A 15,929-nucleotide genomic window follows, 5' to 3' on the forward strand; every position below is an offset into this window, starting at 1 on the left:
TGATGCTTCTGTGAACCCCTGTATATTTAAAGAAGTTTGGCTACAAAACCCTACAGACGAGATGAATATGAATACAGTTTTCCACTATGTCTTGGTCCTTGACACGAAGGTTGATCCCTTCGAGTACATGGGTGGAGCGTCCCAGGAACTGTATCATTTTAAGAGGCCAAGCCGAGCTCTCATGGCCGCGAAGAGACCACCGGACTTACGGTGAGTGGTGGCACTGCCATTAGTGCGTATAGTTTAAGTAAATGTATTTCGGTCTACCGGGCTGCAATACTGGAAGACCTACCGGACACTGTTGCATGAGCGCTGCTGACTCCTCGGGTGGAAAACTTGGCCTATGACTTTTATGCCGCAGCCAATTAAGGGCATGTAGAAATGTCTCACACGACTTCTGTCAGTTCAGGTTCGAGCCGACAAAGGTAAAAGGAGGCAAATTTTGTTTTATGCGCGGGTACCATCTGCATAGGGTAGGGCTTCTGTTCTTTAACATGGGGATACCGACTGAGAATTATGTTGCGCGGAACTGAGCTTATATCTAATTTGTAGCTTCAATTATTTCACGTTTTCCTACTTCAATAGAGCGACCAAAACTCGCCCCTCGCCCCTAACACACATGCATCAAATCGCTAACGAAAGAATCGGCCACTATATCCACTCCAATTACGTCCGTGGCTGTCTGTATGCTATCTACAAAGCTTCGAATGGCAAGAGTTAAAGATATGCAAGGGTGATACGGCCATTCATATTTTAAAAAGATTTTCCTTGACTCGAGAGCCAACAATGCACTTAACTCCACCTCCCAATGTTAATCAGGAGTCCTAGGAGGAAAGGGATATGGACTTTATCGCTCTTTGTCCTATTTAACCTGCGTTCCTCCCTTGCTTTCGAATCCAGGGCCCACTAAACTCGGTTGGTCAACCCTACCCGTGTACCAGGTATATTGGGACTAGGAGCTTATAAGCTGACTGTCTTACAGTCCAACCAACCAACAACTAGTAGTAGGTCATTGTCATTGCAAAAAAATGAACCCGCACCGCTCTACTCCCAACTTTTCAATCGAGATTCGTCACGTACACTCAACATTCTACCATCGCTGCCATGGAAACTCTCTCTACCTTGCTATCGTGGCAGAGCATTGTTGCTACCATCATCCTCTACTATGTGACACTTGCGCTATACCGGCTGTATTTACACCCCCTAGCGCGATTCCCTGGCCCTAAACTCGCGGCGGCGACGCGATTGTACGAAGGTTACTATGATCTTTACCAAAGCGGCCAGTATACCTTCAAAATAGCAGAACTGCATAAACAGTACGGTGAGGAAGTGGCTGACCCTCGAGTACCGCACCGTCATTACTCACACCTAGAATAGGCCCAATAATTCGTATTAGCCCCTACGAGCTTCATGTGAATGATGCAGCTTTCTTTGACATTCTCTATAATCGCCAAGAAGGAGTATGGCATAAGTATGATTGGTCGGTGGATGCTTTCGCGACTAAAGGCGCCACCATCTGGACGGCCGACCATACCATCCACAAGAACCGCCGTTTACCATTAAATCCATTCTTCTCAAAGGTCAAGGTGTCAAAGCAGCAGGAAATGATCATGAAACATGTCAATGCGCTTTTTGGCAGATTGTCGGGCTTTGCCGCGTCTCAGAAGACTGTAGATCTTGGCGCCGCATTTACTGCTTTCGTACGAGACGTTGTTAACGAGTATATATTCGGAAAACATTATAATGATATTGGAAAGGAGGACTTTGATGCCGGTATGGTGGTCGCCGCTCAGGCCGGTGGTCTTTTGTGGCGTACCACCAAGTTTATACGGTTCTTTGGTCCCCTTATGCGGTCCATCCCGCCGCAGTGGATCATGGCGATCTCCGACCCCATCACGAAGGAATTCTTCCGCTTTATGATGGTAAGTTTCGATAAGTAGAATGCGTGTCTTGTTCAATACCTAATACGAATCATGTGTGTATAGATCTCTATGAATGACACCAAGAACTTCATGAAGGCGGCAGTATCCCAAGACGATCATGGACCACGTACATTGGTCCATGAAATCGTGCAATCCAAGCTTCCACCCCCGGAGAAGTCATTTGAACGAATTTTTGAGGAAATGTCCACCACAACAGGGGCTGGCTTTGAGACGACGGCTGCTGTTATACGAATTGCGGCTTTTCACATCTACAGCGATCCCAAGATCCTCCAAAAGCTACGAGCCGAGCTTGCTTCTGTCCCCGATTATGACTGGAAGACGCTAGAGAAGCTTCCTTACTTGACGGCCATCATCATGGAAGCTATGCGTCTAGCTCCAGCCATAGCTACTCGAAGTTCTCGTATTGCCCAGGATAAAGACCTCGTTTATGCAGGTTGGCGGATACCAGCCGGTACACCTGTCGGAATGACCATACACTTACTCCACCAGAATGAGGAAGAATATCCGGAACCCGAACGCTTCAATCCAGATCGATTTATGGATCCTAACCCATGGCAGCTAGGTAACAGGACATTTGTGCCCTTTGGAAAAGGAAAGCGTAATTGCATTGGAATGCAGTAAGTACCTTCTACGATATATGACGAATTATTTAGACTAATGTCTTGATTCAGTCTTGCCTGGGCCGAAATGTATCTCCTGCTTGGCAACATAGTGCAGCGCTTCGAATTCAAGTTTCCCGCAACAAAGGCAGAGGATTTTTATGTCACAAATGACAATTTTGCCCTCGTCACCCCATCCATGGGAGTTGTCCCCGCTCTTGTTACCGAAATTTAGGTATGATATTGGCGGAGTTTTGGGAAAGGGGGCCTGTTAAAAGGGTTATTGAGTCATTGTTACACGTTTATTTAGGTAAGGGGAAATATATAATTATAGGGAGTCATGCGCTGAAGACCACTGTAACTACAGGTGTATCATCCACTATAAATTTTGTGATTGGGTTGATAGTGCTTACCCCCTATAAATAGAGCACCCTACTAAAGCGCCCTATAATTACAGCGCTGTTCAATTAGGTAAGCCGAATAACCCGCTGTAACTATAGGCCCTAAGCTCACCTGGGCAGTAAGTCTCGACCTACGTAGGTACCTAGGTATACCTAAATTACAGCACACCTCTCACTGCGCATCTTAACACTCCACTAAAACCCACTATAACCACAGCGCTCATAGCCCTATAACTTTAGCCATGGCGGCGCGAAACTCTACGACCCTATTAGGCGGCTTTCAGTCCGGCGATATAATTTTTGCAGCCTTTAATCTGATCATCACTTCGATCGACCACCCACATACCTAGGTAATTAGCAGAAAACTCGGTTTATCGGATGGAAATGGAGCCAACCCCTACGGTAGTGCGGATGCACCCAGGTAGGTATGACATTATAATCCGATACAACGCCGATTTATACCTGGGTCCGGAACGGGCGCGCGGTTTGTGTGCTGTACCCGACTTGCATTACTCCGCGACTCAATGCTCAACTACCTACTACGCCCTGTAATTTTAGGGAATGCAGATAGCGTGTACACATTGGTAGAGTTCTGCCAGATTTATTGGCTGGATCGAGGCTCTAGTCTCCACTATTGGCTCTCTCATTGGTTCAAAGGGCTACCAGTAATCCGTAAGAGTAAGTTGCACTAAGTACCTTGATTTGATGATTTGAGGGTCTGCTAAACCTCACAGCCTAGCTCTTGGAATGTAGGTAAACTTGAAGTATTGAGCGGAAACCCGTATCATCATTGATAATAAGTCACGAAATGAGATTTAAAAGTAGGGGGTATATATTCGTAATTAGCTATCTAGGTAGGTAGCTTGCGGCATCAAAGTGAAGCTCCATAGACTATAACCGGCGACCCTTGCTGTGCCTTTCTCCTAACCCTTTGCCCAGCTAGCTATAGCAGTTGTTACTGACTTTCTTCGTTCATACTTTCCCCGATGACCTCTGACTTCCTACATAGGGTATACTGAAATTACATCGTAGGGATCAGATTCGGAAGAACCTGCCATGTCTTCATGTGCTGAAGTTTTAGTGCGGCTAGTTAGCTCTATATCTGAATCCTCCGATATGGTGTCGTCAGGATCGTCTACCATCTCAGCCTTCTTCTCGAGCGCCTTGCGTGAAAGTAGGACTACATCTCGAGCGCTAGAAAGCTGCTTCATACTCGGGTAATCTGGTGTTTGCTTCGTGTACTGGAAAGCAGCAGCGGTGAGCTTGGCGCTACGAAAGAACGGAAAGCCCCAGTGTCCTACATGCGATATCGCATGTATGAGGATTGTGAGGTCGATAGTTCGGATAAAATAGGGATCATCGTCCTTCTGGCGCTTTGATAGGCGAGTCATGTTTGATTGCGCCCTAGCTCTGAATGAGTCTCCGATCTGGTCGAATTATTTGCAATAAAAGCCTTGGCCAGAGAACTGATGCTTCACCAAAGAGAATAGATCATCAATACTCTTATGGCCTCCGATGTTTTGGGAGACCACAGTCTGCCATGTCTCAAAGAAGCGGCTTTCGTCATCGTAGTTGATTACTTTCCATGTCCGGGTGTCTCTGGTGCGCAATATGTTAACGTATTGGATGCATATCGCGAGTATCCCGAGATTTCCCATCCACATGTTCTGGTTAACCAGGCACTTGAGGTTATCCGAAAAATTTCTTGCGGGAAAAGGGTCGGGAACCCTCGAGCCGTCGTCTAGGTTGATTCGTCTATTCTCGATATTGTCGTATGCGAGTTGGTATTTGGGGCCCATGAAATCCTCGTATAGGCAACCGTACATCCGGGGAAATACGTGATAGAGGGAGTGGAAAGCTTCTCTCTCGCTTCGTCGTGGATTCTTTGACGGCTCCTTGCCATCCACCCTTACATGGTTTGGAGTGTGTTGTCCTATAAGGAGAGGTCTGAGTGGGTCTTCCGCCCACTCCTTTCTCAGTGATTGAGGCCACTCTGCTGAAAGGTTCATATCCTTTTTATCCTTCAAAGCTTGCGCAACGAGCCCCATGAAGCTACGATACGTCACAGGAGGCTTGTTTTGATTCATCCACTCAGCCGACGAATCCATCATCTCCTTAATATATCTTTCCTCGTTCTTCCAGATGGTTTTCATGATTCATGAAAACTCAGCTGGTTCGCCTAGCTCTGGTGCAGCAGTTCTACTTCCGCCGTTGGCGTTACTATGTACGTCATGTTTTGCGCGCTTCGCTGGGTTCGTCTTGCGCCGAGAAATCTGTTGTCGATGTTGGTCGGACTCACTCGCTTCTCCACTCTCGTATTCCTCATCATCGGAAGGACGTAAAATCTGCTTACGCTTTTCCGGGCGTGCAATCTCACTAGGAGATAAGGGACAAAGGTCTGCCGACCCGACGTCTTTTTGCATTGTGTCGTATGGAACTAGTTCGGCTAGTGGGAGGCTTATTTTTGCTGGAATCCCTAATTCACGTACCGTTCCGGCCAGGCGTGTTGATTCGCAATGTGGTTAGCAGTTTAACTATTGACCCTCACAATCGCCGTTACGTTTCACCTGGTTTTGGAGGATTTGCTGAAAGAAAAAGGTGAACCTGAAAGCAGATTTCATACCGGCGTATTAAAAGAAAGGAAAAGATTTTTTTTAAAAAAAAAAAATTGGAAGAGGTAAATAACAGTACGGTAGATTAGGGCAACGGCGATTTAGCGCGCACCTGCAGTAAGAACGCTGCACGGTACGCACTACTACCATGTGCATTTACACACATATATATCTACCTACCTAGGTAGGTAGGTACGCGTCAAACAACCACCAGGGTAATCCGCAGGAACATTAGTTGTCTAGGCTTGTTCTAGGTAAGCCATACTGATTATTCAAGAATTGCATGTAGTTTTGTGGGCTCCTGAGATCGGTTTGATTCAGGCGTAGAGGAGTAACGACTTGCGAGTTTGGCACCTACCTAGGTATTCAAGTAATTACCTAGGCAAGTACGCAAACATATGAGCCTTCAAGTGCTTCTAAAACTAAAAACTGTCTCCTTCAGTAACAAGCTCGTGGATATACGAGCGCAAATATTCCATGGCCTATGCTCTCGATGGATCACGTACCTCTCCTCAATTTCTACACCCACCCAAGTGTTTTTCTCTACCAATCATTAACGGCATATAAAACCATAACAAAACGTCAAAATTCGCACTATTCCGAAACCACCTGCAGTCTAACTACCTAAGTATTCTCAAAATATCGATTTTTTACGGCGGTCCAATAAGGTATAAACTGCCAATGCGCCAAAATGCCATGTGAATATACAGTATGGTGGTGTACTGTACTATGTCACTATAATTACAGGGAATTATATACTGAAATCCCCTATAAATACAGGGAGCTACAGTAGTATATACACTATATTTATGGTGGTTGAATTTATAGTACTTACGCCTCTATAAATACAACACATTACAACACTCCACTAAAATACGCTATAATTATAACGCTCTTTAGGGGGTACCTATATAGTGCTATATTTTATAATAACTTGAACCCTATAAAACACCATATTTACAACATATTCCAATGAAGTTTCAATAGAATGCTATAACTTGCTATAACTACAATACTCTACACCCTATAGAACCCTATAAATATAACACATTATAACATTTAATTGAAATACACTATAAATACACTATAGATGTGCTATAATTATAAAGATATGAGCATTGTAATACCCTATAATTACAACGCACTTTAGCACTCTACTAAAATCCCCTATAATTACAGCACTTAAAGCCCTGTAAATTTAATAATGACGGTGCGAAATGCTACCATATTGTAAGATTCTATTGTGTTTTGGCGCAATGGCAGTTCTTATTAAGTTGGCGCACGGTATATACGCTGTATTCTCGCGCATTGGCGGTTTATTGAAAACAGCGTATGGTATAGTAACTTGTTAAAAATTGTAGAGTTGATTCGATATTAAATCGACATTGAACTTTACCTCTGGCATTCTTCCTAGCTATGATCCAATATACTAGCTCAGAACCTGTCAAACATGTATTGATACGGATTGCGTCGCTTATGAATATTGGTATAGAACGCGCAAGATATGTCCTTCCGTCCATAATGCACTCCAGTCTAAGGCCCTTGAGCCCAAAGACCCAGAGGGAAAGAAGTACGAAGCCTATATATCAAACAACTTCGGCGAAACATTGCCTCAGAGTGCGCAGGTGTGGAGTGGGCTCATGAGAGTTCGCAGACGGTGCCGTTTGGGTTATGCTTGGCCTATTTTTGAACATGGAAAAGGCATTTTTTGACGGCAACGACTTGCACGCACTCATGGAGCGCATCGTAAATATCGAGTTCAAAATATGCCACGATATGCTGGGGATGGTTCACAGGCTTGAATCTATGACGGGCTTGGTGCGATCCAAAAACCCAATTCAAGATACCATACCGGAGCCGGACTAAGTCCGCCAAGTCTAAGTAGAATTGGCAGAGTCATGGATGTTAACATAGCATTTTTCGAGCGTGCGAGGCCATCGATGGGCTTGGAACTCCCCGCCGCCATACACGTAAAGATAGCTAGCGTCCCGCCAATAGACATCTCCGCATACTTTGAAGATGGCTCCCGTAAGAAACTATCCGTACTCTATACGCTGGTTACCAGGGATGTATGGGGTTGTTGAATATGGTCTCCAACTAAAATTCTCAAGGAGATTATCCACAGCTACCTAGGTACATCAAAAAGGAAGGTCCATGGCTCCTGAGATCAGAATAGCGTCCTGACATTGACTTATATGCACTACACAATATTAAAGAGCTACACTAGACTTACCGGCGCCCCCCCTACACCCCCCAAGTCTTTCCTTAGGTAGCTAAAGCTTTTCTTCTTTTTCTTTTTCCTTTTTTTCTCATTATTTATGAAAAATGCTGTGGGTAGGGGAGGCACGGGTGTGTTTGGGATTTTTCATACAGGCGCAGTTGCCACTTGTTAGTGTGTAAGTGGGGTCACCATTGTAACCTTAAGGAAGTATACGCAGGCTAAGCATTGCATAAAGTTATAAATAAATGAAGATATTTCGTAGATACTTATGTTTCGGGGTACTAGAGCCTCAATATTAGGTAGCACCTTCCTAGGTTCTGCTTCGGCATGGCGTTCCGGTGTGGCGCCCCACCGGTAATGCGGAGTACTAGTTTGGTCCGTACTCGATACTGCCGCTCCGAGAAATGAGTGGACCGTGCTTTCCTGAAACGCCCCTCCCCCTCGCCCCTGCAGCCGGATTTCATTTTATCGCGTTCGATTACAAACACCCGGGTCTTTGGTACATTTCCATTGTCCTATGTCATTCTGGGGGCATCTTCTCTCATAACATAAAGTCCCCATTGAATAAGACGGCCGCCGAAATTTGCAACAATATGGGATCTCCTAATTGCGAAGTACCAGGGGCAGGAACTCGCCCAGAAATTGAGGGAATGTTGGCCCGACGTTTTTGCTCGGACACCAGCTGAACGACGCCTTTGCTCTGCCCTTGATATCGTGAGATGGGTGGCTAGCATTGTGGCTGAGGATGAATCCTGCTCGCTGGATCTATTTTGTCCTTTGCAGATTATCCTCCTCGCCTTGATTGATTTCCCAATTGTGGAATATACCAACACTGACACAAACTCCCAAATCCATTCCGAAATTGCCTCCTGTGTCGGCCACCTCGTCCGTGATCCATATGACGGCAGTATGCCTGACCTTCTCGATATCCTAGAAAGCCCGCTGATGAAAAACAACTTTTGGGCACAGCCTTGCAACCTCTTGTATAAGTCTACGGTGTTAGAGCAACGCGACGGAACTATACATCCAATTAAAATCCCACCACAAAACATCGCCAAGGAAGGCTTGATAATCTTCGACGACCCTGCTAGATTAGCACAAACTGTTGAATGGAAACTAGGAAGAATTCAACTTCGCGATCAAGGAGCCTACCGATGTTACGTCCCATCACCCCCAGAGTTCCTTCGCTTCCGCTGGAACAACTCGGCATGGGTCGCACAGAACAGTGGAAAAGAGGCTCGCGACATTTTGCAGAAGTTGGAAATACGAACCAATGATACCTTGGATGAGGGTGGCCACCTTACGTTTCCCGCTATGATTATTCAATATCGCTTGATCTGTATAGCCAAGATCCCCGAGCCTGGAGAGGAACCCACGGCTACACAGATATTCATGAATGATGGCCATAGATTCTTCGGCCAACATGGAATCTGTGGAAGTCGGTTTTGGTCGCCCAATGCACCTGGAAGCTATTATTTAATATATCACAAATTGAATAAGTCTTCTACTGTTGCTAACGACCCTCTCTCTGAGCCGGCGAAACAGGACGAGGTACGTCGTGGGAGAAGAGGCCGTGGCAAGAACAGGGCTTCTAGTTCCACTCCCTTCAAAGCCGAATCTCTACCCGCCAGGCCGGAGTCCTATATCCCCTATTACGATCAAGCACATCAACCCCATGAAGAACGATCGCCATCTCGACATCCTCCTCGCGCGCGCGAGCACCATCGTCCTCGTGGCCGTGGCTATAGACCGAGGCCTTACCAAGACGTCCGCCGATTGCGAGATCATTCTCGAAGTCTCCGATATAGAGACGACCCCCGGGCCCGAGGCCGCTCAAGAAGCCCTAAATCTAGAAGCGACATCCGTCGCTAGGGCCGCTCACGATCACCCATGAAACCTTGCAGGTCTGGATGCCACCACCTCTGTATCAATACCAAAGAGGAAGTCGGGAACTAGGTAATTTCCGTTACCATAATTGTGTGGTGGCAATTTGGAGGATTTTGGGAGTAAATCTGCTGTTGCGCAGGCTTTGGAGCACTCGTAGACCTAGTTTACAACTTTTGCCTAAGAGAGGGCTTCACCGTGGATGGCGGAAATATACCACGGAAATGTATGAGAATAGGAAAAGGCACCTTAGTGTAGATATGTGTTAAACGATGATACTGAGATTACCCCGCCGTCGCCGCCGCCCACGGTTGACCCGCTGTGCTAATAGTGAAGAGATCGAACATGCATTAGAGATATGTATTGACCTAATGAAGGGTCGACGCGGTGCGTATCGACGGTCAAATATACAAAATACATGTCCCTATCTATTAAATTAATTTTATATTCATCGTTCGACTTATGGCAGGAGTAACTACCTAGAATATCCTTTGAGGGGACCCTTTGCTTCCACCTATGTTCTACAATGCCTAGCAGCAACTAGTATCCAGACGTGCTATCTCTGAGTATTTAGCACTAAGGTAGAGCATCGTGAGTAGGAATCGCTATTTAGCCCGGGGTAGACTCGGAATGAGATACAGACGTGATTTCATTTCAACTGACTCTTGACTAGCTCTCAGACGCCTTATGATTCCCGGGCACAACCAATACTTCATTTAACCATGTTTCGAGTCAAAGACATACTAGGAAGTATCCGTTTCTCTAGAGGTAAGTTACTAGCTTCCAGGTTCGAGAACCCCTTTTTGAAAATCACAATATTATTAATCCATAAAACAGAAGCAAGGGGGTATTCCAAGGTACCATCACCATCGAACGTTTCCGCCTAGTGAGTAGAGCATTGTGGAATGCGAGTGCTCGGTAGAAGCAAAAGGACAACCTGAGGGTCCTAGTAGTGGACTCCTTTCGAGGATTCGAGGAATAGGCAGCAAGGGATACGAAAATCCAAGCCTCCAAAATGACATATAGAAATGTAGGGGCAGTTACAGCCAAGCTCGACGCCAATGATGATGACAGGAGGAACTGGAAGGAACGAGAATCGGATTCGCCAAAGGCAACCGTTTTCGATTGGACACGATTGGACATAATGAATGGATTCTTCAATTTCAAATCGAGGCGGTGTAGCAAAAGTTTCCCTTATACTACGTTACTCTTAACCCGGACACCCTTTGAAATGAGTCAAGATAGGGGAATAGAACTATATGAGGCTGACAAATTCAATCGTACTCGTATGCGAATAGACGGGATCACGCCAGCGCAGTCGTCTCAGCTCTGCGGCGTAGTTTCTCGGGTGGCTTACCAAACCGAGCAGGCGGTGCGAAGGCCGATATTCAAATTCGGAATCGGAACAATGATCGGAGGAAAGAGTTTGCGGATTTCTTGATCGGAAATACGGAAGACGGGTTTGGTTGAGGGTTAGAAAGTGTCTGCCTATTCTATGATCCAAATATTCGTTCTCGTTTCTCGTCAAAAGTCTGGTAACGACCAAAAAAAGTCAGTCAAATCCTTTACATGGGGTTTTCAACTCAGCTCGCTAAAATTATCCCGAACGCGCAACCTTGAAGCGCGCAGCGTTTCCGCGAAACGAACTTTCTTCGAATGTTGTATTCCGAGAACGAATTTGTATAACTTCTGGTTCGTGTAACCGAATTTTAAGACCAAACCCCGACACGCTATACTGGTTATAGATTGATAGAGTTGTCAGGAATGTCAGTAATGGGGGAATGTGCGTCAGATGTTAACTATCAACCCATTTTGGGGGACCTCAACTACTCTTGGCGATTCAGACGTGGGTTCCTCTCAAAATATCTTCTAATGAGGTTACTTTCGGGCTTACATCATAGCTTCCGCGATTACAGCTGGCAGCTGAGCCACGATTTTTGGATAATAAGCACAAAATCGAAATATGACTATCATACCTTTAGGTAATGTATGAAGGCGTGTTGAATCCATATTGGTCGATGAAAATATTCATAACTTGATGTCTGTTGATGGAAGAAGAAAAAAAAGAAAAAAGAAATAAAATGATGGAGGCTGCCGGAACAACTTGGGGCTTATCTCACTGTACGACCATCGTAAGAGAACCCCCGCAATACAAGTACCTTTAAAATTTCCAGTACATACCTTGCGACATTACTGATCTATCTTACCTAGGTACTTACAGAAATAAGTGTAATAATTCCAAATTTTAGGCCCAAGGTGCCGTCTTGCTTATGGATCTTTTGAATACCACGTGGATTTGCTTTTCGTATGAAAATCATAGCTTCACCGTTGTGTTATGTCGGATTGAATGGTACCTTGATTCAGCGGATAGAAAAATTAGCATGTATTACCTACCTAGAGTTATGCAGCAGTGACTCAGCCCCTAATCTCCAAAATGGTCTGTAAGTAAGATCTACATAAAAACCTATCAGTAAAGAGATCAGAAGGATGAGATACTCCATACCTACTGGAAGAAGTCTAAATTTCGCGGTTCGTCCTGATGAGAAAAGGGGGAAGGTTCCGTGATAATTGTCAGCAATGGAAAAACCGGATCGTCGGGTTACACAATCTTAACTGGCGGGGAGGGTCTTGTCTGGGGAGTCGCGTGGCAACTCAGCCAGGGGTAGAAAAGAGCCATTGCTTTTTGTTATCCCGTGTAAGCGAGGGGAAATAAAAAGTCCCATGTCTTGTGCAACATGATTAAAATTGCAACCGAATTTAGTTTCTTATTGGATGATATCCGAGCGCGTTGTCTGCCGAAAAAAAGGCGAGTCTTAACGATACGTTTGCATTTCGACACTGACGCATGTATACAAAACACGTAATTACATTTGTCTCATATTTGCGAAGAAAAGTTCAAGAATATAATTGATCTTAGGTAATATATATCGGCACTATATCTATTTCATGTCGTACAAAGTAAGAATAGCGGGCATAAACGTTACGTGATTGATAGATCATTTATGCGCCCAAGAGAGATGACATGCTTGTCGTCCAGTCGGATTTTAAGAGTGCCGTCACCATTAGGATATCAAGAACCAATGATAGAACCACATAAGCATACCTAGGTAGTATGGATGTATGTATATTTGCCCGGTTTAATTTTATGCATCAATCTATAAAAAACCATTTTGTAATATGACTCTATAACGTTTCGGTTTCGCATTCGGGAAACATTAAAGATAACCATACATTGAATACCGAGATATTTGAAACGAGCAAGCCATCGGCACCAATTAATATGTGCTATTCATAATCCGAGGCTGATGTGAATGCCTCGTAATGGCTGGAACTTTTCATTTGATCTAATTAGATCTTCATAGGTACTTAATTGATACATGTATGCAGACACTTCAAATTGGTAGTACTCCGATAGGTATATAGCGTCACATTGACATATGCCCGCGCGCTTCTAAGGTAGTACGAGATAACTAACAAGTTCTAGCGGTCTGTGTTGGTAATACAATGGAGACAAGAACATGGTTGTAAGTGTAGTTTGTGTCACAGAAAAATCTCAGCCAACTCAACAATTGGTGCTGTGACGTGGAGACTTGGGCCATGCTTGGTTGCACAAGAGGATTAACAAGTTTTTGTTAAGATATTAAACGCGGGACGGTGTAGAATAACATTACACCCTTGTATGGCTAGGTATCTAGGTACGAGTAAGAAATGAGGAAATAAGAAAAGTAAAAATAAAAATAAAGATGGGAAATTATATTGTTGATATCAGTAACCATAGATGACCTGGGTAGAATATTGTACTTCAAACCATTTTCCGTCATGACGAGTTTTCGGAAACGTCCCGTGTCAACATACCCCAGGTAAGATACTTCTATGGGGTACCTGGCTAAGTGACCATTCAACAGCCGCGGGAGGATTGTCGAATCCTACGCTTTTTTAATATGTGTAACACGATAGAATACAAGGTGAGTAAATGCGGTGGCGCAAGGCATAAAAGGTGAATAATTGTGGACATCTCGGGGTTCAGTCGGTTCCGACGCCACAAGAACAGAAAGACGGAAATACGGTATAATTCTGTGTAACACCAATGTATACATGTAGCGCCTAAATATGCGCCTAAGTATGCGCCAATGTAACGAATTTAGCGCTAAATCCCCCTTCAGCATCCTTCAAATAAAGATGAAAGGTTGCCTAGCTCGCGAGTTCGCGTCTATCACTTCCGACAAAATTGCGAGGGTATTTTGGGGGGCGTTTCGGGACCGGACGCTGACGTATTTAGTTACACATACCAACTTTTCCGTATTATTTTCCAGGAAACTATATCTATATCTTTCCGTTATACTGAGTATCTCAATTATGGTATGGTTTATAGGATAATAAGCGACTCATTTGACATAATATTGGTTGTTTTAAGGTTGTAGCTTGTTTCGTATGTCAACCAAGTCAGAAATCATATCAGATCTTGGTGGGGAGCGGAAGTCCTCCGCAGATGAGGGTTCAATTAATAGATACCTTCATGGCCTCCATGCGGTTCCTATCGGGGTAACTTACCAAAATATCTAATAGTATATTCGTATGTATGTTTCGTAAGTGATCTAATCATGATCTTAAATGGTCGGCGATTTTTTATGAGACCCATGTGGCAGGAATGTTGTCGTAGGTGGCTTGATGATGAGCCAAATAAAAGGGAAAACGCCTTGGCTTGCTCTAGACTTCTCATTTGCCGATCCATGCTGACTCCAAACAGCCTAGCCTGTCTGCCCCGAGGACAACCCCGGACTCTATTACGGTAGAATGGTCTGGATCAATATCTAGGTCTTTTTGAATTTGGCGTTTTCATCTCTATAGGTCATGATACCTTTAACACCCTTCGAGAATGTTAAAAACATGTGACTGCACAACTTTCAACTTTGCAATCGCCAATCATAGAAGAATCGGATGCTCTATTTTTTCCAACCACGTGTTTTCATCACAGATCGGCTAGCTCTTCCCTTTGGCCTAGCCATTCATCATTTAGACTCATAAAGTAGTAGATGTCGCTTAGGTAGTCTTGGGAAGATATCAACAATACCCCTTAAATCCCCACATGACGCCTTAACACTTCCCAACCCCTAAGCCTTCAGTATCCATATCAAAGGAGTATCTCGTTCGGTCTCAAGTTAACTACAAATACGCCGTTTCTAATCTTAACGGAAAACAATTTCAAGTCAGCACTTGTTTTCGCTAAAACGTATAGATACTTCCTCATATTCGTGTCAAGTAAACAATGTATCATGATATGGAAGCCTAGCCACGCCACGAGGATAGGTAAATCCCTGATGAGAATGAGGAGCAGCAATAGTAGCTGAATGTACCGTAGGATGAATCAACAATGCCGATATGCGCATGGCGAATGCAAAAAACCTTCCTATTCGATGGTTCCACACCATTGGATCGGTACTGGATGCACACCTTATCAATTGTAGTAAGCCCGAAGCTAAGAGCGGGAAACATACTGTCGAATTATGTTCGCGAAGATTTATAAAATGTATATATTCGTATCTATATTATAGGAATACGAATGGAATGGCCACCTGATCCCCGACCATGACTCTTATTTTGGTTCGTATTCATATAGATTGTTTCGGGTTATAGACTGCGCCCTCACCGGCCAGATTATCTTGTAAAACTTAATTTAAGTCAGTAAAATGGCTGGTGAAATAGTTTAAACGTATAGGTAAGCTAAGATCGGATCAGTTCCATATAACGTAAGTCCAATGTAGTATTAGACGGAAATTCCGCCTAGAATGATTATTTTGCATTAAAATGCGGCTGACAGACCAATGTTATCATAAGTATCCTTAACTTACTTACTAGTCAATACTTTCTTCAGCTAGCCGCGTAAGTCTATCCGTAAATCAACGTTGTGTCACCATACGTTTTATAGAAGGCTTTGAATTTGTGTAAGGATTGGATGAAAAAGCATGAAATGACAAGGCGAATGATTGCGACGATGTCAGTGACGATATCCCGACCGCCGGCATTGACAGGTTCCGCTGGCATTTATTACTTTGGCTGACAAATGAGGAGTCGATACCGTTGCCTCGAGATTGTTCTTTGCAACCCCCATACCGTTGTATAAATCCATCACCGTGGGCAACGCCACGTGAAAGGTCGTGTAACCGGACACAGACCGGAAGTAATGAAATATTGTCGATTAAAAGGTGTGGGTGGTATACCTAGAGAGTGGACAGCATGATCGTGGCGTCTGCAGTACGCAGGTCTGGGGC

At 44.4% G+C, this 15,929-nt stretch overlaps 3 protein-coding genes across 3 annotated transcripts; 2 read left to right on the forward strand and 1 right to left on the reverse strand.

Annotated features, from left to right (window-relative positions):
* Positions 1 to 1,007: 1,007 nt before the first annotated feature.
* F4822DRAFT_415395 (cytochrome P450) lies at positions 1,008 to 3,120 on the forward strand. Its single transcript, XM_051459226.1, has 5 exons — positions 1,008 to 1,321; positions 1,378 to 1,922; positions 1,986 to 2,560; positions 2,615 to 3,013; positions 3,064 to 3,120. Exons 1-4 carry the CDS (start codon positions 1,105 to 1,107, stop codon positions 2,775 to 2,777), a joined length of 1,500 nt encoding a protein of 499 aa, XP_051310282.1. The 5' UTR covers positions 1,008 to 1,104; the 3' UTR covers positions 2,778 to 3,013; positions 3,064 to 3,120.
* A 648-nt stretch (positions 3,121 to 3,768) lies between these two features.
* F4822DRAFT_415396 (uncharacterized protein) lies at positions 3,769 to 5,449 on the reverse strand. Its single transcript, XM_051459227.1, has one exon. It carries the CDS (start codon positions 5,094 to 5,096, stop codon positions 4,380 to 4,382), a length of 717 nt encoding a protein of 238 aa, XP_051310283.1. The 5' UTR covers positions 5,097 to 5,449; the 3' UTR covers positions 3,769 to 4,379.
* Positions 5,450 to 7,453: 2,004 nt separating this feature from the next.
* Positions 7,454 to 9,670, forward strand: F4822DRAFT_433054 (uncharacterized protein; the record flags this gene model as incomplete). The annotated part of the gene is made up of 3 exons (XM_051461769.1): positions 7,454 to 7,624; positions 8,398 to 9,327; positions 9,389 to 9,670. The coding sequence occupies 3 exons, from the start codon at positions 7,454 to 7,456 to the stop codon at positions 9,668 to 9,670; spliced, it is 1,383 nt and encodes a 460-aa protein (XP_051310284.1).
* Positions 9,671 to 15,929: the final 6,259 nt, after the last annotated feature.

The sequence above is a fragment of the Hypoxylon trugodes genome, assembly GCF_022578975.1.
Source record: "Hypoxylon trugodes strain CBS 135444 unplaced genomic scaffold F4822scaffold_9, whole genome shotgun sequence".
NCBI lineage: Eukaryota > Fungi > Ascomycota > Sordariomycetes > Xylariales > Hypoxylaceae > Hypoxylon > Hypoxylon trugodes.